Source organism: Mus pahari, chromosome 13, assembly GCF_900095145.1.
Source record: "Mus pahari chromosome 13, PAHARI_EIJ_v1.1, whole genome shotgun sequence".
Taxonomy (NCBI): domain Eukaryota; kingdom Metazoa; phylum Chordata; class Mammalia; order Rodentia; family Muridae; genus Mus; species Mus pahari.
This window is the reverse complement of record NC_034602.1, coordinates 71553718-71576920: the sequence shown is the minus strand read 5'-3', so window position 1 is coordinate 71576920 and position 23203 is coordinate 71553718. Positions and strand designations below refer to the sequence as shown.

Sequence of the window (23203 nt, the reverse complement as noted above, 5' to 3'; positions counted from 1 at the left end):
GTGGCAGTCACGGTATTTCTGATTTCTCTCTCTCTCTCTCTCTCTCTCTCTCTCTCTCTCTCTCTCTCTCTCTTTCTCTCTCTCTCTCCCTCTCTCTTCTCTCTCTGCACACACACGTGTGCACGAGCACACACACAAACGCACACGCACATACTCTCCCACACCCTTATGCACACAAAAGAGACACAGAGAAGCAGAGAGATACATTTTGATTGGCTGCTTCTCTCACATACAAAATGGCAGATTATGCTAACTTCTTGTCAAAGTCTACAGTGATGATCTTGGAGCATCTTAGCCACAAATGTTACCAGGCAGCATCCTCCCCACTCACAATATATTATAAACAATCATTTTCACAATATCCAAGATTGTCCGGATGCATCTTTTGATACTAAGGTGAGAGATGATTTTGACTTATCTTTCCTTAACTATGAATTAGACACTATCTTTTTACTTCCACAAAGATGATGAAATTGCTTCATACCTGGGACAATTGGAGCTCTATGGTGCTTAGCAGACTATACACCCACGTAATTACCCATTTTCAATACTTCCAAGGAGGCTCAACATTCCCACCAGTTTATAACAGCGGCAGATGATTAGGAAAAGACATTTCTCATGTTATAATTTCTCTCTGAGAAAATTTCCTGAAAATTCAGTATTTTAGAAAGAAAAAAAAAAAGTCTGTGGATAACGGAACACAAATTGCACTCATCAGGGGTCAGTCCCTACAAGATTTCATCGTACATGGAACAGGGGTCAGAACACATGTAAGTGGCAATGCATTTAAGAACTTCCTACATTCTTCAGGGAAGCAATGGCTACGAAACATCATTTCCTAACTACCTCTGTTGAGCGACGCTGAGCTGTTTATGTCTCCGGTGATGAAGGACGACTCTGACTGCTTTCGGACAGTGTCATTCCACATTCTCCGAATACGGCTCTGAATTGAGAGGGAAGAAGGAGACAGAGCCATAAGAAAGCAGCTTTTCACACACAGTTTAGTTTCTTTCAAAGCTAAAGGAGGCTGTTGCTCCTAGCACCTCATGAAGATGTCGTCTCTAGCCACTTCCAACAGAGCGGCAGAAAAACATCAGAAACAGAAGCAATGATGCTATTTTCCTGTCCTTACATGTTTTTGTAGATGCTCGAGCTGTAACAATTAAAACTGTGGATAATGGAAAAGGCAAAGTACAAGGCCAGTGTAACAATGTCAAACGCTGAGAGAGGTACACTATAGAAGCTTGAGTTTCAAAAGTAAAGCAGTTCAGACTCTCATAACAGTCCATTAACAAAAGAACACAGAACACTATTGAAATGCTCACCAAGTTCCATTTCTCAAAGTTTTTCAAGGAGACCAATGACATTTCAGATATTACATACCTCCTGACTTTTCTTTTGAGGAGGTAAAAAGTAGATATCGCAGCTGTATTCATCACTTCACAGTAGGAAGCTTTACAGACACTTGAAAAGTCCTCCCTTCTGACTTACTTATGTTTCTAAATTCAAATTTCTAAGAGGCAGATTCCTCACAAAGAATGTTTTAGCCCTTGGGAAAAGTTTTCCATTTTATTGTGTCTTGCCGTTTTACTAAATTAGGGATCAAAAAATATTGATCTTCTGAGGAGGAAACATCATACTTCCAGATGTTGTTCCAGAGACATGAAGGCTCAGAAAGAAACTTTGCTCATATTAAGAGTGAACTCAAACTCACTGGGTGGTCCAGCTATATTTAAATAGTAGGAATAGTTAACCTTAGACTCTCTGACAATCATATAAGTTATACTTTTCCCAGACTGGAATGCAGATGTGCGCACATATGTATGCGTATCTGGCAGATTTATGCATATAGGTATGCATATCTGGCAAAACTCATCATCATCATCATCAATAGCAGGCTACGTCTTAGAGTACGGAGGTGAAAGGAACAATCACACCGTATCCACACATTCTAAGATACCACTTTGTAGAAAGATTCAGAAAGAATAAAGGGCATATTACTGAAAGGAGAAGAGACAATGAGAACAAGTCAATAAGAAAAAATAAAATTCAGGAGAATTTGGTGGGAGGCCTTCAGATGGTTTAGGAAGATGTAACACATGGGGGAAAAAAACACAGTGTGGACAGTCTGTTTCCCACCATCAGTGTTGGATTAACATGTGGTCACTCACTTGGTATGTGTTGCAATTTCATGTTCACTACATACTTATTTTTTTTAAGTTTTAAATTGTTATATATTAAAAGGTGAATACATCTAAAATATAGTAAAATAAATGATGAAAGACAACAAAATTATCACAGTGAGGAAAACACTCTGCTGTTCTATAATATAAAATCTCCCTGCATATTAGTCCTACTGTCCTTTTAATTGATGTTGGCCTGATGCCCATATGACTAACCTTTCATAAGTTATTACCACCAGGAAGTAAGTAAATGGGACCTGAAGATGAGAAGGACTTTGACTCTGTTTGCTAATCACGCCCTTCCAAAATAAGTGAGTGATGTGAATAATGTCCCTTTTCCTTCTTTTTCTGAGCTATCCCTTCAGCTTTTTGAAATAATCACAATAAAATCTAAACTTGCGTCCGCTCACCAATACTTTGGGGATGTATCTCTTGGCCTTTTGAAAGCTTCCTCTCCCATCCTTCCTCACCATGAAGGGTTCTCTCAGTCTCTCAGAGAACTTCATTAGCTCATGATCCCCCTTCTGCTCCTGAGTTTGCTGGTGTTCTTGGCCTCAGGCGAGTCATACTAAGTCTTCATTCTCCCTGAACTGTAGCTTCCTGAAACCCCTTCTCTGACTGAGAATGCTCTTCAGATGTTGACATGACTATCAACCTCCAAAAACAAACCAACCAAAACCAACCAAAAACAAAAGCGCAATCTTTCTCCATGACTGAATCTGTGGGGTCACCTGGGCTCTTCACAATATCACATTACTTCTTTTTCCAGAAGCTTTCAAAACCTGATTTTAGTCTCTTTTGTTCTTTTCAAATAAATTCAAGTTCTAGAATATACAGGAAATTATCAGTTATCTTTTAGTCATTTTATCCCCAGAATTTGAAAAAATTATGACAGTATATTAGAAATACTCAGTATTTCTAAATTCAAAAGTATAATTTACAGATATTATTTTAGAGGTTCTCTGATGTAATATTTTCATTCACATGCCAGAATCTTTTCGTCTTTTTCTTTTACAATGCTGAAAATTTTAACAAATTCATACAAAAAGTCACAATTAATTTTGAAACATATTTGTTTTTAAAATTATGCTGATTAACCTTTATTTTACGGGTGTTTCACCTGCATGAATGTCAGTGTACCACATGCTGTGTCTATAGATGTAAGGAGAAGGAATCAGATCCACTGGGACAATCTTTAGAGACGGCTCTTAGATGCTATGTGGGTACATCAAAACCAGGTTCTCTGGAACAGTAGTAAGTGCTGAGCCTTCTCTCTGACCATTATTTGTTGTTGTTGTTGTTGTCGTTGTCATTGTGGTGGTGGTTGTGATTGGTTTTAATCTGACATGGTATATGTAATTAACATATATGTAGGATTTTATTGTCACAATTAATAAAAATTGATATTATATGATATATAAAAAGAATATAGAACTACACTAAAAACTGCAAAGGTGAAGAAAAATGCAGCTTGACATATATGTGTTCTACCCTAAAATAGTAACATTAATAAATGACAGGAGCCACCAACTTATTGAGAACCTCCAACTGTTCTAAGTTTTGCAGACATTAGTTTAATCATAGCAACCTAAGAAATTTACTAAATTTGCTCCCATTTTACACATGGAAAAACTGAGTCAGTCATATTTAAACCTTGTTCTGACTAAAAGAAAGGGTGAGTGCTGGCAATGGTAGCTCTTAGAAAGATGGGGAAATAGGGTATCAATTTATGGAACACATAATAAGACCTATCTATCAAATAAAAGGAAAGAAGCAATAAGAAAAACTCATTTTTTTACTATAGCTAGCATATGGTAAGATTTATGTTCAAACTACAGTGTTCTCTTCCATGAAAGCTAACATTTTATTGAACTGCATTGCCTAATCTCATTCTTCAAAGGTATTACAAAGTATCCCATGAGTCTGTTGTAACCCAACTGAAATTCTCAAACACTGTATTTTCACTAATGATATTTGTCAACCAAAGGGCTATACAGTTGCAGGTAACGAGACACTAATGTGGAAGGCAGGCAAGGCCCATTCAAGCAGACAATGTGCAGACTCAGTCACTTCTATTTAAAAGCTAATGAAACTGCTCTTACAAAAGGCAAGTGTAGCAGAAGTTATCAGATAGAAATAATCACTGCAAAAACGATGGGGACTTTGATTGCAGCATCATCCCGATTTACCCTTATTCTTATAATTCAAGTGTCTGATACACAGACTGACTAGTCCAAACCCACAGGTCTCTGCCGACCTAAGTGAATATGTCCTCCAACCCTACCGTGAAACTCTGAAACCACAGAGAGTTATGAATGTGACAGATTAAACTTAAAGTGCTAGTGATTACTCTGTATGTTTGGACTAAGTCTTATGATTCGTGGTTATTAAGATATTTAAGATAGTCTGATACACTTTGAAAGTTATAGGATACTTGTTAAAATTAAGTAGGCATTACATTAGATTGATAATAGGATTATAGCCTTATTTGCAAAACATAATAAAAGTCCATTACGTTTAAAGATAGTGTTTATGGGCAACTTTGACTTATGAGTTCCCATGCTAACTAGGCCTGTGGGTCTATAATCAGTTGATGTGGTTAAAATAACCAGATATGTTCCTCTTGCAAATGTATTTTTACAAGTATAAAGAATTGATTTTTGTTAAGATATAAAAATAATTGTTTGTGTTGACTTAATTTATAAAGATTTGATATATAAATATATATCATGATGATATATATCATATATATATGTTATATATCATATATATATATATATATATATATATATATATATATATATATATATATATGATACATGGCATTTTGGGGGCAGCAGTTTGGAGGGACTGCTCACTGCTCATCTGGCATGTACAACGGACTTGGTGTGACATGCAGCAGTACAAAAAAAGGTAAAAAAGTGAAAACTTCATTTAAACTGTACTTACCTTCTTAATTTAAGCCTTCTTCAGGACAGTCTAGACATAATCATATTTTCAACTAAACTATGGAAGATTAGTCTGCCAGTCTTGACACAAATTCACTAAAACCCACACAGTCCCGCATTGTGCTCTGAGGAGACAGCAAACACTTTACTTAAAAGCTTAGAAAGTGTTCTTGGTCAGAGACAGTTTAGCAATGTCTCCTACTGGCCTGAGGAGACCAGCACCAATCACTGGCACCAATGACAGTTCCCTGGTGTTCTTCACTGCACTTCAATTTTTAAACACATAACACTGTGGGAACTACAGTTTTTACTAAACATGCCATATTTTGCTACTCTTCTATTTAATATTTTTACTTCATGGATATGAGTGTTTGGGCTACATATATGTCTGCACACCACATGTGTACCATGCCTGCAAGGGTAAGAAGAGAGCTTTAGATGTCTTGGGACTGTAAACCACTTGTGGATGTTGGGAATCAGACCTGAGTCCTCTGGAAAGGCATTCAGTGTTTTTACCTGCTGAGTCATCTTTCCACTCCCATATATTATTTATATATTTGTTCAGTATGTAACTGAGAATTATATCTATTGAACATCCAAGAAATTTGAGGATCAATTTTCAAATATGAGAATACAGTTTCAGTTCAATAGGTCATTCTTGTATCATTAATAATCGTTTTAGACTGTACATCTCATAAGCGAAACTTTCATTTTAATCTATCCTTTGAGAATTCTGTGCAAGTGTACAGTGCATTTTGATTAGATCTACTCTCTACTCACGTCCTGCTCCAACTTCTTGATTTTCCAACATGTGACCTTCTGACTTCATATCCTTGGTTTTTTGTTTGTCTAATTAGGGCTGCCCATCCATTAAATGGGTGTTGGGCCATCTACTGGAGTATGGATGTGCAACATCCAAGAAAGGCGCTATCCTTGAAGCAAACTGAATTTCCCTTTCCCATCAAGTGTCATCTCAGGACAGCCCTAAAGTCAGAGAGGAGCCTTATAAGCCCCACCCACATTCTGTATTTCCTGCCAATCACACTAAAGCCAAACCCTTGATGTGGCAAACACTTGAGATAAGGGTCATCACAAAGAGCAGCAACTCAAAACTGACCACAGGAAAGAATGATTTCAGCTCAGGGAGCCAGTTTGTCTTTATTTACCTGCGAGCCTGTGGAGTACCGTCCTGGAGTTCGAGAACCAGATGTTTTCCCTGAGCCAATCGAACTCTCCGTGCTTTTCCCACTACAGCAATGTGTGCGGAGGCATTTACCATACTCTTTCCGTACCTAGCCAATGAAATAGTAACTTCTGTTAGAGTTTTGTCCATTTCAGCTAGGAAGTAAGGAATAACTTGTAACGTTTGTTTGCAGGAACATGATTGCTTCCGAGCACCACAGAAACAAACAAACAAAAAAAGGTTAATCATCTATTTCCCAGTGCAAAATTGTTAGATTCGGGTGCCAAATTTAAATTTCACACTCCTGGAACCTTTGTAAATACACATACTTCCACGGCATCAGTAATACATGGGGATATTACCTCTTAATTCAAAGAGACCAGATACTTGAAAGTTCAAGATAGTTTTTAGCTTTATTAATTTTATATATAGTGAACTATTGGTTCAATGGTATTTTCAGTACTGTTCTTTAGATAGAAATCTGTGAGAAAGCTGAAAAGAGTGAGGTAGAGAAATGAGGGGCCCAGAGAGAAGAGAAAGGGACACGATTTAATATTTAAAGACAGGAGAAAACAAAAAACAAAAAACAAAAAAACCTGTGCTGGACTAAGCATTTCTTTTAAATCTATATTTCTTGTGTGTTTCTTTTAAAGTTAAAATTTGAATACTTGGAGTAAAAATTCAAAATACTTTAACATATTTCCAAAAAAATTGTATTAAGAATTACACAAATACAGCTACTCCTGGAACTCACTTTATAGACCTCAAACTCATAGATCTGCCTGCCTTTGTCTCCCAAGTGGTAGGATTTAAGGTGTATGCCACCCACTCCCAGATGAATCCATAATATAAACGTATTGGGAAAATAACAATAAACAGCCATAAATTGTTTTCAATGTTGGGAAAATATCAAGAAGTTTGGGGTAAATCTGTGACATGCTTAAAATTTTTATTACTTCAGTTTTACCTGAATAAATTATATGAAAAGAAGTCATAGCCCCAGCTCTAAAAAAAAAACCAATACAGCAAAGGATACCTTATGATATTTAGTGTACACGCATAAGTGTCCACAGTGATGTGATATTGCACCCGCTACTGTTTCACAACAAACTCTGGTTTCTTGGGAAGGCCCATTTTGTTTGAACGTTCATATGTGGTAAGAATGGTATAAAGGTCATCTTCAGCGTCAATGTAATTGGATTTAAAATCAAGTGAACACACCTAGGGGCGTGTCTTGGCAGCCTTTTCCTGAAAGGCTTAAATGAGGAGGGATGAGCCATGCTAAAGATAAACAGTACCGTACCACAGGCTGAAGACCAGACTGAATGAAATATTGACCCCACCAGCATGCATCACTCTGCTTCCTAACTGAGGACTTGTTGTAGTGTGGCCAGGTGTCTTATACTCCCGCCCACTCGCATCATGCCTTTACTTCCGGAAGTGCTACTCATCGCAAATTGTGAGCCCAAATATGTGCTTCTACCTTATGGTGCTTTGACATTTATTTTGTCACAATAAGGAGAAAAAAAATTAGTACAAACAGGCGTATACTCGAAGGAAAGGACATAGCTTAGATGTGGGAACACTTGCTTAGTGCGACACCAGCCTTCTCACCTACTCAATAATAATGAACAATGACAGAGACAGGGTAAAATCAATCACCACACAAGAGGCCCTGCAGGGCATGGGTGGTGGGTCCCAAGCAAGGCTTATCAAGATAGTTATGAGAAAGCTCTAAAAAGATAGCTTAGAATTATTCTGTCGAAAAGAAAAGGTTGAGAAAGAGAAGGCAGCAGTCTGTCCTAACCATGTATGATAAATGAAGAAACATCTTTATAGAATGGTTATTAAATAATCAATATCTGCTGGGCATTGCTTATTCTCATAATAATGTGGCAATTTTATTAAGACTTGAGAAGACTTAAAAGTAATTCTTAAACAAAGATAAGTTTTATAGAATAGTTTGGCTATCTGTCCTAAAATTCGGAAGCATCTTTAAGTACTGATGTCTTCTAATCTCACTTTCTGGGTCCAGTGCACCTAGTCAATGATTTTTTTCCATTAATTTATACTAATTATTTTTATTGGAACAAATATTGTAATAGAAAGAAAAAGAGAGAAAAGAGAATTTGGAGAAGTATTCCTTCTCTAGTTACCAAAGAAGCACCGCCAGACAAGCCATAGGAGTTCATGGTGAACTATTTTCATTTTAAGACAAAGACGGAATATTCTGCACTGGTTTTTGTAAACAACCAGCGGACCTAGAGAAACCGTGATGGCAAGGCCCATGCCAGCTGCACTGCCACAGAAGTCAATGTGCCAATGCCTTTTAGCTCTGATATAATTTAAAATGGTCAGCATACATCTTATCGGAAATAATCAACATGGGCCATGTCCATGAAACATCTAATCCACGTCATATATGTCATCTGAGGATGCTAGTTTATTTCAGTGTGATGCCATCTAGAGTATAGATGACAGGAAAGAGAATAGATCTTACAAATGGAATACTTTTTCCAAACTCTCAAATAAATAATAATAAATAATCCTAGAAACACTGAGGGTATAGAATCTAGATTAGAAAATGAATTTGAACTCAAGTAGTTTAATTCCTATTTGAGAGTTCAATCAATCAAAAAGTTAACTTTTTAAATATAAAATCCCAAACTGGTTATTATATATTTATTTTTAACCAATGTACATAAGCAATTGCAAGATCAAAGTTGTATTGATAAAGTTTACTCTGAAAAATTTTAAAGAATTTTAAATATGTTTCCACAAAAGCAAAGCCTTCCTTTGACTTTTTGTAAGAAAATCTCTCCACTTGCTAATGCTGAGATACACTCTTGGCACTAAATAAAAATGCCACCATTTCTTTAAACTGAAAGAAAAATTCTAATTTATTATAAACATGAAGATACATTGTTTCCAATCATGGATTAGTAAATATATCCATTAAGTACCCAATACTTTAGTATAAATGTGCCCCCTGGAAAGTTCATCTGTTGAAAACTTAATCCCCAAATTAACATGTTAATGTTATTGGAGGTTGGTTCTCTGAGAGGTAATTGAGATTAAATGAGGTCCTGGGGTGACAATAGTTGCTCTCTGGGAAGAGAAGGGCAAGACTACTAGTTGCTTCTTCTAGCTTGCCATAGGACACTTTCTACCATTTACAAAGGAAAAAAAGACCACACACAAGTATAACCCCTCAATTCCAGAAGGAAGTAATAAAGAAAGCTCAGTCCTTTATAATTATATAGGCTGCATATTCTGTTACAGCAACAGAACACAGACTAAGTCAGTACTTCTAAGATTTTGAGACAGGACTCATTTCTATGTATATTCTTTACATTTTAAGCCTACACATTTAAGATATAATAATCACAATCAGTTTATTGGAATATAAAAGCTAAGTGAATTTGTTCCAGTAGCCCTAATTTCCTGAGTTCTGTCTAAAGGAAAGCATGCTAGTTTGATACATATTATCTAAAATCTGATTATTTAGATAAGATAATTATAATTAGAACTCTATACTTGGCTATGGGTTCTCAGGTACATTAGTTAAAAACATTTTTTATTTATTTCAGTCATGTCTTTTTGTAAAGTTAGAAAATAAAGGTAATAAGTATGTTATAAAGATTTGCTGGGGGCGGGATATAAAAAAAAGATTTGCTAATAAAATACAATCAAATGAGTTTATAAAGTATAAAAGTTAGCTTTACTGCTCAGTAGGTAGTTTCTATATTAACGTTAATATTTAAAATATCTATGTCTTCAAATTCTTCTAATGTATGAAGTAAAGATGACAGGTAAGTATGAATTGCAATTTGCTATCCATCAAGATCCTGTTACTATTTTCCATGGTCCCTGATTCCTAAGGACATTTTCTACCTTTCTCCTTAGCCTCCTGATTTGATGACCGTTTTTTCTGTTTCTCTTAGAATCCATTGTGGCGTTCTTCTTTCCAAATTTACACATCTTTCAGAGAATTTAGCCTCCCCAACTTCCCTCACATCCATTAAAATGCTAATGATCATGCTTTCAAGTGTTCTCCTGCTTTTAATTTAATGTGTGGTCTTGATTCTCATTCTATTCCTCTGACACCTCTTTCTATCTTTTTCCTTACCATTTCCCTGTCTCTTCCTCCTTAAACCCATCAAGTGCAGCTAATTACTATCTGGTGGCCATACCCAGTTGCTCTACTTCTGGGTATATTCTCTACAAGCTAAACTATCTTTCCCAGTGTCCCTAGAAGTTTAACGAGTACCATCTGTGGTGTCCTGTCTTATGGAAAGAGAGTAGAAGTGATACAAGCCACCTCCAGATGGTTTCTATGAGATTCTCTTTCCTTCCCTAATTATCTGCTGGGTATCATCAGCCATGATGATAACCAAATTATGTGTCAAGGACTTGCTAAGCCCTTTCTCGCTGAGTGCCTTTGTGGGGTATTTCATCAAATGGGTCAGTGAGTTGAACTACTGAAATTCTGAGAATATTCTCATTTGACAGACTTTACTCATCCAATTCTAGCCTGTCTTGGAGATGAAGTTGACTCCATCAGCATAAAACTCATCCTTTCTAATAGGTGAGTGACCTATTAGAAAGTGACCTTTCTAATAGGTGAGTGACAGGTCATTATTCCTCTACCCCATATGTGTAACCATAGGAAAACATTGTAGATGTGTACTATCAGCTAAAATTGAAACCCAGTAACAATTGTTTTATTCTTGTCCTTCTTAAGAAGTGGACATGAATCTTAATGTCTATTTTAGATGGCACTTTCATTTTTAGTCTTGATTAAAGAGAAAATTAGTCCTCATTTCTGCTGTTTTCCAAAACAAAAGTAAAGTCTTACTGTCACTTTCTGTTAATTTAAAGAATTATTTTTCCCTTCATCTTTTAGAGCCTCCTTTTTAAATATTTCATAATTAATGTCACCTATGAGGAAACTGGGGTAATAGAGGTCCTAAGGATTGAAACACAGGCAATGTGGTTAAGGTTCCAAGTTTAAAAACAAAACCCAAAAAACCTATAGAGGCACTTCTGGCTAAAGTTGAAAAGTATTGGAATAGTAATAGTATAAGTCAATCTTATGACTTAAAAAGTATGACACAAAATATTTAATTAGTATATGAAACAAAATATTTAATTAGTATATGAAACAAAATATTTAATTAGTATATGAAACAAAATATGTAATTGCTAAAAGTAGCTTTATTTATAATTCCAGGGTTAATTCTGAAAGATGGATATCAGGAAATTATCAGTTTGATAACCAGATTTTTAAACAGGCAGGTGGAGATATTTACATTTTACTTGATTTGAGCTTGAAGACTCTTATGGAAAGACTTGTTCTTTTAACCTTTGGGGACTTTGATGCTAGACCCTGGTGGTTAATTCTAGAATTCAATTATGGAAACCAGAATAGGGATACAAGTGACTTTTTTAATGAATTATTTTATTTGCTTATCAATACATGAAATCAGCAAATTAGCCTATTCCAAGATTTACTTTGAGAAATTACTTTCTAAAATACAACTTTCATTTTTCTCCCTGTAGGTATACACAAAAATCTGCAAGAAGATACTTTTTTGAGCATTGTGCAGATAATAAAATGTGTTTTCAGTAATTTGAAAACTGCTTTCTCAACTCATATATTTTTATCTTCTTGCATATATTTTTACTTTGTGTATATGGTGTCATTCCTAGTAAAGGTAAATTATAGAGATATGTTTGTTCTTGAGAAAGTAGAGTAATGTATTTCATTTGTTTTTTAAAAAAAATCATACAAATGCTACATGCGAATACGGTAGGCGTCTTTTACTATCATGAGATTCATGACATCTGATCTGGAAAAACTATAGCATACCTTCTTCTGTAGGACACAGTGGAAAATGAATATAAACATCCCCTGTAGAGAATTGAAAATGGTGAAGAGATACGCCATGATGACTGTGCTTTCATTAATATACATGAGTCCAAAGGCCCAGGTCAGTCCTAACAGGCAGAGCAGAGCTATCGCACCTATCACCCATGACCTGTGGAGAGAAGAGAAAATTCAGGGTTAGCAAACCATGAGTCCTGGGTGAATGAAACTGTCCTAATCAATGCTACTGACACTGAAGAACAGCCATGGTAGGTTTTACTGACAGAAATGTGAGACAAGTTGTGTAAGAGCTTGAAGATTTTGATGGGGACTACAAGTTCAAACTTGAGGGGAGGAGATACGTGGATGAAAATGTTATGAACACAGAAATTCATTTAAGCAAAAGCAGATTCGTGCCATAAATTATTCATGTGTTTGCAATACATATGCAAATGGTATGGATATGTAATTACAGTGAATGGGAAAGGAAAAAAAGTCTTTAAAGAGCCGTTAGTCTTCACCAGACTACTTGGTACATCTGTTTGAGTGCAACCAATCTTTTAGTGCTTCGTCTAATACATTTGTATACCGCTTTTCCCAAAGTTCCTTTCTTTTCTAGTAAAATTAATATATTTGGGGTGGGAAAAAACAACTTTGACTAGAAACAACCAGTATTGGAAATGTTTTGTTTTGTTTTGTTTTGTTTTGTTTTGTTTTGTTTTGTTTTGTTTTGTTTTGTTTTGTGAAAAGGTGTCTCTGTGTAGCCCTGACTATCCTGCAACTTGCTCTGTAGACCAGGCTGGACTTGAAATCTGAGATCTGCCCACTCCGCACTGTGAGGGCTGGGATGCCATGCTTGAGCTAACCTCACCCAGCGGAAGCATTTACTGAAAGGTGATGACTGACACGTGGAACAGCCAATCACAGGATACAGTAAGTTAGAAGAGAAAGCTCCATTCTAGTGGCCACAACCTTTTAGCCTTCGGGTACTGTCTTCGAGACCATGCTGGCCTAGGTTTTCAAAATCAGGCCCTTAGTATCCTAATAGGCTTAGGATGTCTTCCTCTCTTAGAAGTGTGTGCAAACTCAGGGAAGAGGATGAAGCTGAGAATGGGGATGGAGTGGTATGCATGGAGTCATACACCAGGAAAGGTGAGCAGCCACCTTTATACTCCATTTGCTTCATTTCCTCCAAGATGCCATGTTGTAATGGTAATAAATTGGTGACAGGAGCTCATACATTTGAGGTCATGCTACACATTTACTGGAAACATAAGATGAACTATTCTGATATATGGGCCCCTAATAACTGGAAATGGAATCCTTCTCTAGTTGCAAGTAGAATGGAGAACAGGACGGAGAACATCCAAGATCTCTACACATTCATAGCCCCTCCCCTTACATTCCCAGGATCCCTTCCCTGAACACAGCAAGTTTACATTTCTCTTCAGTACTCTATTATCTTTCATCTTTGTTGTCCAAGGAGGAAATATTTGGGTGGACTGATTCTCAGCAAAACAAAGAGGGAAAAATACATAATTCACCATAATCTGAGTTTAATTTTTTTATAGATTTTAAGACGTGGTCCCAGAGGCATATTAAAATGGTTTATAAATATTATTATTTCTCTTCCACACAATTCAGGCATTGTATTTCAAATTCAGATGTCCACTAAATGAATCAGGTTTGCTCTATAAACCGTCAACATTGTTGAATGAAGGAGGTTTGCTCTTGCACTTGGCACATTTGCTTATATGAATTAGAAAACACCTTTCATGTTAATACTTAGTTCACAACTGAATTCCAAAATGTGGAAACATACAAACAATAGCTCTCAGGTTCTCACAGATATCGGAAAAAAAAAGGGAAAAATAGATGGAAAGGATCATCATTAAATACAGAGAAAGTATCTACTTAGATTTAGAGACCCAACGATGTCACAAAATACTAAAGTCAGCCATTATCCAGTAGAAAGCAAACAATGGATCGAAGGGTTAAATGATCTAGAACTGCAGTGAGCTCTGATTTCCAAAGACTAAAATAAGCAAAAGCATGAAGCAGTAAGAGTGATGGGGTCAGGAAATGGAAACAAAGGACTCTTCACCAGAAGAACAAACTGAAAGTCTACAGCAATGTGGCCCACAGGTGGCCAGTCTTAGTTGGTCCTTGCAGGACAAATCAGTTTGAATATTTTAAGTAAAAACCCAATCGTTACCATTATCTCTCCACTTGTTAGACTGGTACAGACTTGTCACTTTATTTCAAAAAATTTCAATGTTTGCATAAGCAATGGGAATATTTATTACGATTCAGGTGTCAGATTTCAAAGGGAAAAGTTTGCATATGTAAAACTGAATCTTTAAAAGTTCCTTTCTCCCTTTTTTTTTTTAGATATAGCTAATACAGGTATTCATTAATACTGATTGTAACGGGGTGGTTTCGTATTCATATCAGTGGTATAAAGGTACACGACTAAAGTCACAAAATACTTTAATATGAATGATTGCTGAAGGAACAACCGAAATTTGAATATACGCAGCATGAAAGAACATCACTATCAGAGGAGATGTCCATGAAAGACAAGTCTGTACCACAGAGAAGTGCTGGCACTGAGGCACTATCATCAAGTGACAGATATCCCATCAACAGAGATGAGGTAGGATTCTTTTTCCTTTCTGGCAATACACTTGCGGTGTTCTGCATGTACGCTGTATGCCAGTGTCTCCTGCACAGTTTGCTCTTCTGCCTCAATGTGAATGACAGAAGCTCTAGTGGTTTTTCAGTACTAATCTGACAGCTGGTTCATGGGACCACACTGATAAATGCAATTTATCAGCCATTCAGGTCATTCTTACTTGATGAAGGGTCTGTTATCCTCATAGCTAAAGAATGCATAGACATAAAGACAAGAACACCAACATTAGCATTTTATGATAAAGAATTTCCTGTGGGGAAAAAAAAAAGTATTCTCGTGTTTCCTGACCAAAGCCCTTTATTTCCCACCTCCCTAAAAGGTATTATAACCTTCCCTTTATATCCAGAAGGCAAATCCTAAAATGACCATGAGAACTTAAATACCAGGGAATAAAATCAATTTTATAATACTGCAATATCCCATCTGAGACTCAGCAATTCCATTTTTTTCATCATGTGCTCATATTACTTTAGACTTGACAGAGACATTTATTTCTTAGAGATCACATTTCTCTAGAGAATGAGAAATTTTATGAGCAATCTGAAAAATAAGACTTGGGGGCATGCTTAAAATGATAGATGTTATGTCACGTAAAGGTATCTCTCCTTCTATAATATTAGTGAGTAAGATGACTTAATTATGAACAATATGCCTCTAAGTAATTTTAACACAGAGATGATGATTAACCTGAGTTAAATCTGATCACTACAGCTCCCTTTCCCCCTTTCTTCTTGCCAAAAGCAATATATTTTCCTGCATTATGAATACACAAATGATGTTCTCAAAAAGGCCCATCTGTGATGAGTTTTGAATGAAGAGAACCACTCATAAAAACCCACTCTCCAGAATGATGAGATGGTAAATACTGGAATGAGAGCCTCGTATGTGAAGCCGCCTGTCTCAGGTTTACATACATCCCAGCGCCATCATTTACTGGATATTTGATGTCAGGCAAAAGCCAATTAACTTGTGGTGTGTCATTTTATGCATCTATAAAGTGGTCATAACTAGACTCTAAGTATACTCGGCATTATTCATGTAAAAAATACAATTATTTTTGGTCTGAGCAATAAAGTATTTTTGTCATTGCTAGACTGTCTAAAGCTAAGTGCAAACAAAATAAAAATTTCTTACCCAAAAGAGAAAATACTCAATACATAAATATTGAGTAGTTAAATGCCCGAGAAGATGTTTAGGAAGTAATATGATGCAAAGAAAGAGATGCAGCTGAAATAAATCAGTAGATGGAGCAGGGAGTGAATGGATTTATGTACTCCATGTAGTGAGTGCTAATCGCAACTGGCTATTTAAATACATCAAAGCAGAATAAGAATTAAAATTCCATTTCTATGTCACATCAGTCATAATGCAAATGATCCAGAAACCTCACATAGGTGGTGATATGATACTAGGTGATACAGTTCCAGAATATTCCATCATCACAGAAAAGTTCTATTGGATAATGCTGAAGTAGGACAGGTTTAAGAACATTTTAGGCCAATCAATATAATTGCAAAGGATGTTTAAATTATGCCATGAAAATGTGAAGATAAAGGAAGGTCTAACAGTAGATTATGTTTGCTATAATGTACCCAGATAGAAAATCATGTACCTTTATATAAGCTATAAAACACAATTGTAATATTTATTGTTATATCAATACCATTTGCGTCAGTATACTTCACCTATGATGCCAAGTTCAGGATTAGAAATACATTCTACACTAATTAACCCAGAATAATGTCAAGCAGATATATGCAACCACTATCACATAGAGCGTCAAGCAAAAACACTTTACAAAACTGAATCAAGGTTTACAAATATTTCAAAAATTAAACTAGCCTGGTTGCAGTATGTCGACTATCATGTCACAATTTACCTTAAATAAGAAATGTCACAAGAGAAATCAGCATCAGATTTCTAAAGCAATGTGATACCGTTATCAGCTGCTCCACCAAGCAGAGTCTGCTAAAACCAGCTTCACTCAGTCACTGCAGACGTATGCTGAGCAGTGTTCACTGGGATGTGAATGGAAGTGAGTGTGACATTTCTAGGTCTTATCAATTAAGGGATTGTACTGGGGCTCGATCTACCATTTGTTCTCCCTTTGACTTGGAGAAAGAGACAATAGAGCCTCAGATGCCAATTTGGACACTGGTTGGTACTAATGGTGGCTGAGCTGATGGATGAGACTTAGGCCACCTGTCCCTAGACTCTCCTTGACAACAGTTTACGCCACTGGATTTTGGTATACTTTTACAGTGGCTTACCAACCATGTAATTTTTGCATCTTTTATAATTCTAAGCTCATATTTAACATAGAAATTCATAGTGAGACACAAAACAAAATATTTCTGAGTTTTGTATTTTACTGTAGCAGGACATAATGAACATACAATGATTATAAATCTACAGATGACTGCACATTGCCTATGTTAATAAGTTCCAGCATGTTTGCCAAACATTACATTAGCATACAGAATTTAAGATTACTATCTCTCTCCAAGTCCAAAAGAAACAAGTACCAATGTTGCCATCACTAAGCCCAGCAAAGGTATATAGACTTTCTTTTCCTTATTTTCATTTTTAAAGCATATTTACCAAATACATCTATAACACTGAATAATTTTCATTGTGGCTTTCTACCATAGATGAAAACTAGTCCCACGGTAGACTCAGATTTCATTGCGATTATTTTGAGATTTTATGGCATTACAGATATTCAGCTATGCAATGTTCTCGGTGGAGATTAACAGATCCTCATGTGTTGTCTCTTAAATTATGTAAATGTATTGATATAAATATCAACAAAAAAGGAAAATATACTATACTATATCTAACTTTAAAGACAAATGGAAGATAATCCCTATTTTTATGTTTTTCTTTAGGAAAACTTTCTATTTTGTTCTTATTGATGCTTAAATTTTTATTTAAATAGTATAAAATTTACACAAAAGTTGGCACTATTGTCTAGAGGAAAATGTTCACTTATCTCTGTCACTTGAAAATTATGCATATCACTGAAAAAAATCACAAACCACATAAAAAGCTATAAATGTATAACTTTATGAACAGTTAACTGAATATAAATTTTAGAGAGTGTTTTTTAAATCAAAACAGTAACTTATATTTTTTCTTTTTTTTATTGGATATTTTTTATTTACATTTCAAATGTTATCCCATTTCCTAGTTTCCCCTCTCAAAACCCCCTTTCCTCTCCCCTCCCCCAGCTCACCAACCCACCCACTCCTGCTTCCTGGCCTTGGCATACCCCTATACTGGGGCATAGAAACTTCACAGGACCAAGGACCTCTCCTCCCATTGATGACCGACTAGGCCATCCTCTGCTACATATGCAGCGACAGCCATGAGTTCCACCATGTGTCTTCTTTGGTTGGCACTTTAGTCCCAGGGAGTTCTGGAGGTACTGGTTAGTTCATAATGTTGTTCCTCCTATCAGTATGCAAACCCCTTCAGCTCCTTGGGTCTTTTCTCTAGCTCCTTCATTGGAGACCCTGTGTTCTGTACAATGGATGGCTGTGAGCATCCATTTCTGTATTTGTCAGGCACTGGCATAGCCTCTCTGGAGACAGCTATACCAGGCTCCCATCAGCAAGCTCTTGTTGGCATCTGCAATAGTGTCTGGGTTTGGTGGTTGTATATGGGATGGATACGCAGGTGGGCCAGTCTCTGGATAGTCATTTCTTCAGTCTCAGCTTCACACTTTGTCTCTGAAACTTCTTCCATGGGTATTTTGTTCCCCCTTCTCAGAAGGATTGAAGTATTCACACTTTTGTCTTCCTTCTTCTTGATTTTCATGTGTTTTGTGAATTGTATCTTGAGTATTCTGAGCTTCTGGGCTAATATCCACTTATCAGTGAGTGCATGCCATGTGTATTCTTTTGTGATGGGATTACCTCACTCAGAATAATATCCTCCAAATCCATCCATTTGTCTAGGAATTTCATAAATTCATTGTCTTTAATAGCTGAGTAGTACTCCATTGTGTAAATGTACCACAGTTTCTGTATCCATTCCTTTGCAGAAGGACATCTGGGTTCTTTCCAGTTTCTGGCTATTATAAATAAGGCTGCTAGAACATAGTGCAACATGTGTCCTTATTACTAGTTGGAAGATCTTCTGGGTATATGCCCAGGAGAGGTATTGTTGGATCCTCCAGTAGTACTATGTCCAATTTTCTGAGGAACCACCAAACTGATTTCCAGAGTGGTTGTACCAACTTGTAATCCCACCAGCAATGGAGGAGTGTTCCTCTTTCTCCACATCCTCGCCAGCATCTGCTGTCACCTGAGTTTTTGATCTTAGCCATTGTCTTAGTCAGGATTTTTATTCCTGCACAAACATCATGACCAAGAAGCAAGTTGGGGAGGAAAGGGTTTATTCGGCTTATATTTCCATACTGCTGTTGATCACCAAGGATGCAGGACTGGAACTCAAGCAGGTCAGAAAGCAGGAGCTAATGCAGAGGCCATGGAGGGATGATTTTTACTGGCTTGCTTCCCCTGGCTTGTTCAGCCTGCTCTCTTATAGAATCCAAGACTACAAGTCCAGAGATGGTCCCACCCACAAGGGGCCTCTCCCCCTTGATCACTAATTGAAGAAATGCCCCACAGCTGGATCTCATGGGTGCATTTCCCCAACTAAAGCTCCTTTCTCTGTGATAACTCCAGCTGTGTCAAGTTGACACAAAGCTAGCCAATACAGCCATTTAGACTGGTTTGAGGTGGAATCACAGGGCTGTTTTGATTTGCATTTCCCTGATCACTAAGGATGTTGAACAATTTTTTAGGTGCTTCTCAGCCATTCAGTATTCCTCAGTTGAGAATCCTTTGTTGAATTTTGTACCACATTTTTTAATAGGGTTATTGAGTTCTCTGGAGTCTAACTTATAAACAAACAAAATGATGTAATAAGTCAATATAGAAAGATGATGAATAAATACAGACATGAGCAAATCCAGTTAGTTCCAAGATAACCATTCTCTTTGTTCAAGAATTATTGATGTGCTGAAATTAATTCTGGGCATGCGCTTTTGAGAGAAATTCTACTTGGAAATTAAAGATATAGCTGAAATAAATTATTAAAAGAGTTAAAAATATCCCCTGCTATTATAGATTCCTTTTGGAGACATACATCTTTGGAAAGGGCTAAATATTTTTTTTATGCTGAGTAAAGGGAGGTGTGAGGAAAGATGAAGTAATGAGAAATGTGTTCGCAAAGTTAATCCTCAAGTCCAAAGATCTGCTCATTGATAAGTCTCAGTAAGTAATAGAAAAGGAAGGATGCAGGCCAACCTGCTAATCCCATCGGCTTGGAGGCCAGTACACTTTGGAATGTATCAATCCGTTGGTTAGCTTTTGTGTTCGTTGTGTGAAATGTATGTTTAATGGAGCAAGAGAACTGTTGCCAGCCTGACTAGTCTCCTGACAGTTCCAGCTTTAGAATACAGTAGATTTGCTTTCTTGGATAAAAGACTAACTTCAGCAAAGAAATACAAAATTCTTTTTACTTAAATTTTTTGAGTGATTGTACTAGTAATAATGTGTGAGCAAACCTTTTGCATTTTTATACTTATACCACAATAGCATGGAAAGTGCTTGATTAACTGATTAGGTATCATAGAAGCCCCAGATTATCTGTATTTCTTTTTCAAATGTGTTTTGTGTTAGTGGGACAGCACCAGCCGAATTTATAAAACTAGAGTCTATTATCATCGTGTATACAACTACCAGAAGGTTAAAAGGAAAAGGTGTTTACAGTTTAATCCAGAAATCTGAGTAAAATAAAGATAATTATTCTTTTATATCCATATATTTAAATCACTAAGCATTAGACACATTAAAAATTCTTATAAAATATTAAGTATGTATAACATAAACACAGAAACTATTATTAACAAAAATGATTTTGTTTTAACTACAGATTTTATTGGTACTGAATTATTAGGGTCACAAAAAAAGCTGCATTCCCATGGAATTTACCAAGAAGAGAGCAAAATGAACTACATCAATAGAATGCCCAATTTAACAATATGTGAACAAAAAAAGTACCACAGACTTTGATGACAGACTATTAAAAAAAGAAAAGAAAAAAACAAATCATATAACTGTGAGATGGAAAAACTCAACACCCACTGGGAGTAAGCCAAGAGAAAATTAGATTAGGAAATGTCCAAGTGTGGACTGAGTAGATCAAGAAGGCTGCCACTCTGCTATACCGTCTGCATACTTAAATACAAATAGAGTGGTTTTTATACAAATAGCCTTTCCCTTTAAGTTACATATATATTGCATACTTTTCAAGTATGCATAGGAAAAATATGATTTGAAAACTAACATTGCTATTGTAAACCACAATGGAAAAAAAAAAAAAAAACAGGAGAATAAGAAACTCAAAGTGTTTAGATCTGCCTATTATTTCTGCTTAGGGGAAAGTATTTACTTCAAATACACAGGACCTAATATGTAAGTTCAGGAAGCCATTTGAGGTTATTAATTTGCCAATCCAAGGAATATTAAATCAATACTGAGAGCAAGTCAGGCATCTGTAATACTAAACACAAACACAAAAAGGTTACTGGATTTATGCAGTGTGGATCCCAAAGTGAAATTTTAGTCTCACCAGTCTAAGGGTTCATACAACATTTACAACTGCAATATCTTGTAGGTTACTTGGGGAAAAATATTTGTCCCACCACAAAATGTATTATCTCCGGTTATCCACATGTCCACTTTAACAACCCACTTATTTAGTATCTGAGTTAAAAGCTCTAGAGTCACATCCTTTTCTTATTAATCTTCTATGAAATGACCTGCAGAGGATGTAAACTTTAAACTCCTCGAGGGGTTAGGATTAGATCAGTGTATGTTCTGCATGTAGAAGTACCTGGATCCAATCTTTAGAGCACACATGTGTGTACTGAATAAATTAGTGGACAATTAAGATTATAAGTAGAATCTATTTCATACATTGAGGCATGTAAAGTATTTGATTGGACTGATCTGGGGAACAAATGGTGTTTAATTGCAAATATTCTCTGATATTTTTTCATTTTTCTTAAAACCTCACACTTCACTCTTTTGGGATAAAAAAAACCACAGTTCTATGAGTAACCAATTTAGATTCAGACTACGCAGCTTTCTAGTCCAGTGGCACGCTTCCTGTGAAATAGAAAAGCAGTCTGAGTCCACGGTCTATGTAAAGGACAAAGAAGATGATAATTTTTACGATTTCATTATTAAGGAGAGATTTCCCCCGTGGGAAGTTGCTCAGGATTTCTTGTACATCTTCAGATAGCCATTGCTGCTCCCATATCCGATATAATCCTAATTATTTGGAGGGGAGATGAGAAAAATAACTTCATCTCAAGGTATAGTGCATAATCATGAGCTTACTAATATCATCCTTCAAACTGGTTTTCTCAAACGTCAGCTCCCGGCGTATGGAGTGTACTGAATGAATGCATGTATCCATAAAACATGGATCTCAAGATGATATGGGAACTTTAATGTATTTTAAACAAAATGCCTCCTCAAAGAGACCATCCTTTAATACTTCAGAGCACTCAAAATTTTAGCCTAAAAATTGAGGATGTGTAGAGATTGGCAATACCACTGACTGAGTGCAAGGGTTTGTGAATCGGAGACTGATTCTCAGCTTTTAAATACTGGAATAAAGGCAATCAGTGAAGGGCTAAGTAATGCTTAAGGAATGTCATAAATATCTTGAACTGAATCTAGTTGTCAAACAATCCACAGAGCGCTGGTGCTGTTTGGACTCTATGACTTCAGTTACTTCTCAGAAAGGCAAGGCCTGTGATATACATCAAGAAAATAGAGGACAACTGGGAAAAAAAACAAAAACATGACAAAGCATGTGCATGAACAGAATTACCTTAATGAGTATTTTTCAAAGAATAAATAATATGAAAACAATTATGGATTCTGATTCTAAGCATGCATGCATTAATCATATATATATTAGACAAATGTTTGTTTAAAAAGGCTTGGAACATATGTGGTCGCTGGATAACAACACCTCTCATAGACTCATATATTTGAATACTTGATCTTTAGTTGATTGAACTGTTTGGGAAGGATTAAGAGGTATGGAAAAAGTGTGTCACAGAGAGTAGGCTTTAATGATTCAAAATGTTTTGGGTGTTGCTCTTCTTTCCTTCTCCTCTAATAAATCTTTTCTTCTTCTTCCTCTTCTTCTTCTTCTTCTTCTTCTTCTTCTTCTTCTTCTTCTTCTTCTTCTTCTTCTTCTTCTTCTTCTTCTTCTTCTTCTTCTTCTTCTTCTTCT

At 36.2% G+C, this 23203-nt stretch overlaps 1 protein-coding gene across 22 annotated transcripts in view; it reads right to left on the bottom strand.

Moving 5' to 3' along the window:
- Adgrl3 (adhesion G protein-coupled receptor L3) overlaps window positions 1–23203 on the bottom strand; it is a 777100-nt gene that overhangs the window by 55104 nt on the left and 698793 nt on the right. For 15 of the 22 annotated variants that reach the window (XM_029545394.1, XM_029545383.1, XM_029545393.1 and 12 more), the window contains 4 exons: window positions 15039–15065; window positions 12187–12355; window positions 6298–6423; window positions 847–943 (listed from right to left, as the gene is read on the bottom strand). In XM_029545394.1, the coding sequence (XP_029401254.1) occupies window positions 847–943; window positions 6298–6423; window positions 12187–12355; window positions 15039–15065 (419 nt within the window). The remainder of the gene's footprint in view (window positions 1–846; window positions 944–6297; window positions 6424–12186; window positions 12356–15038; window positions 15066–23203) is intronic. The other 7 variants (XM_029545381.1, XM_021210830.2, XM_029545388.1 and 4 more) reach the window with 1 other exon arrangement.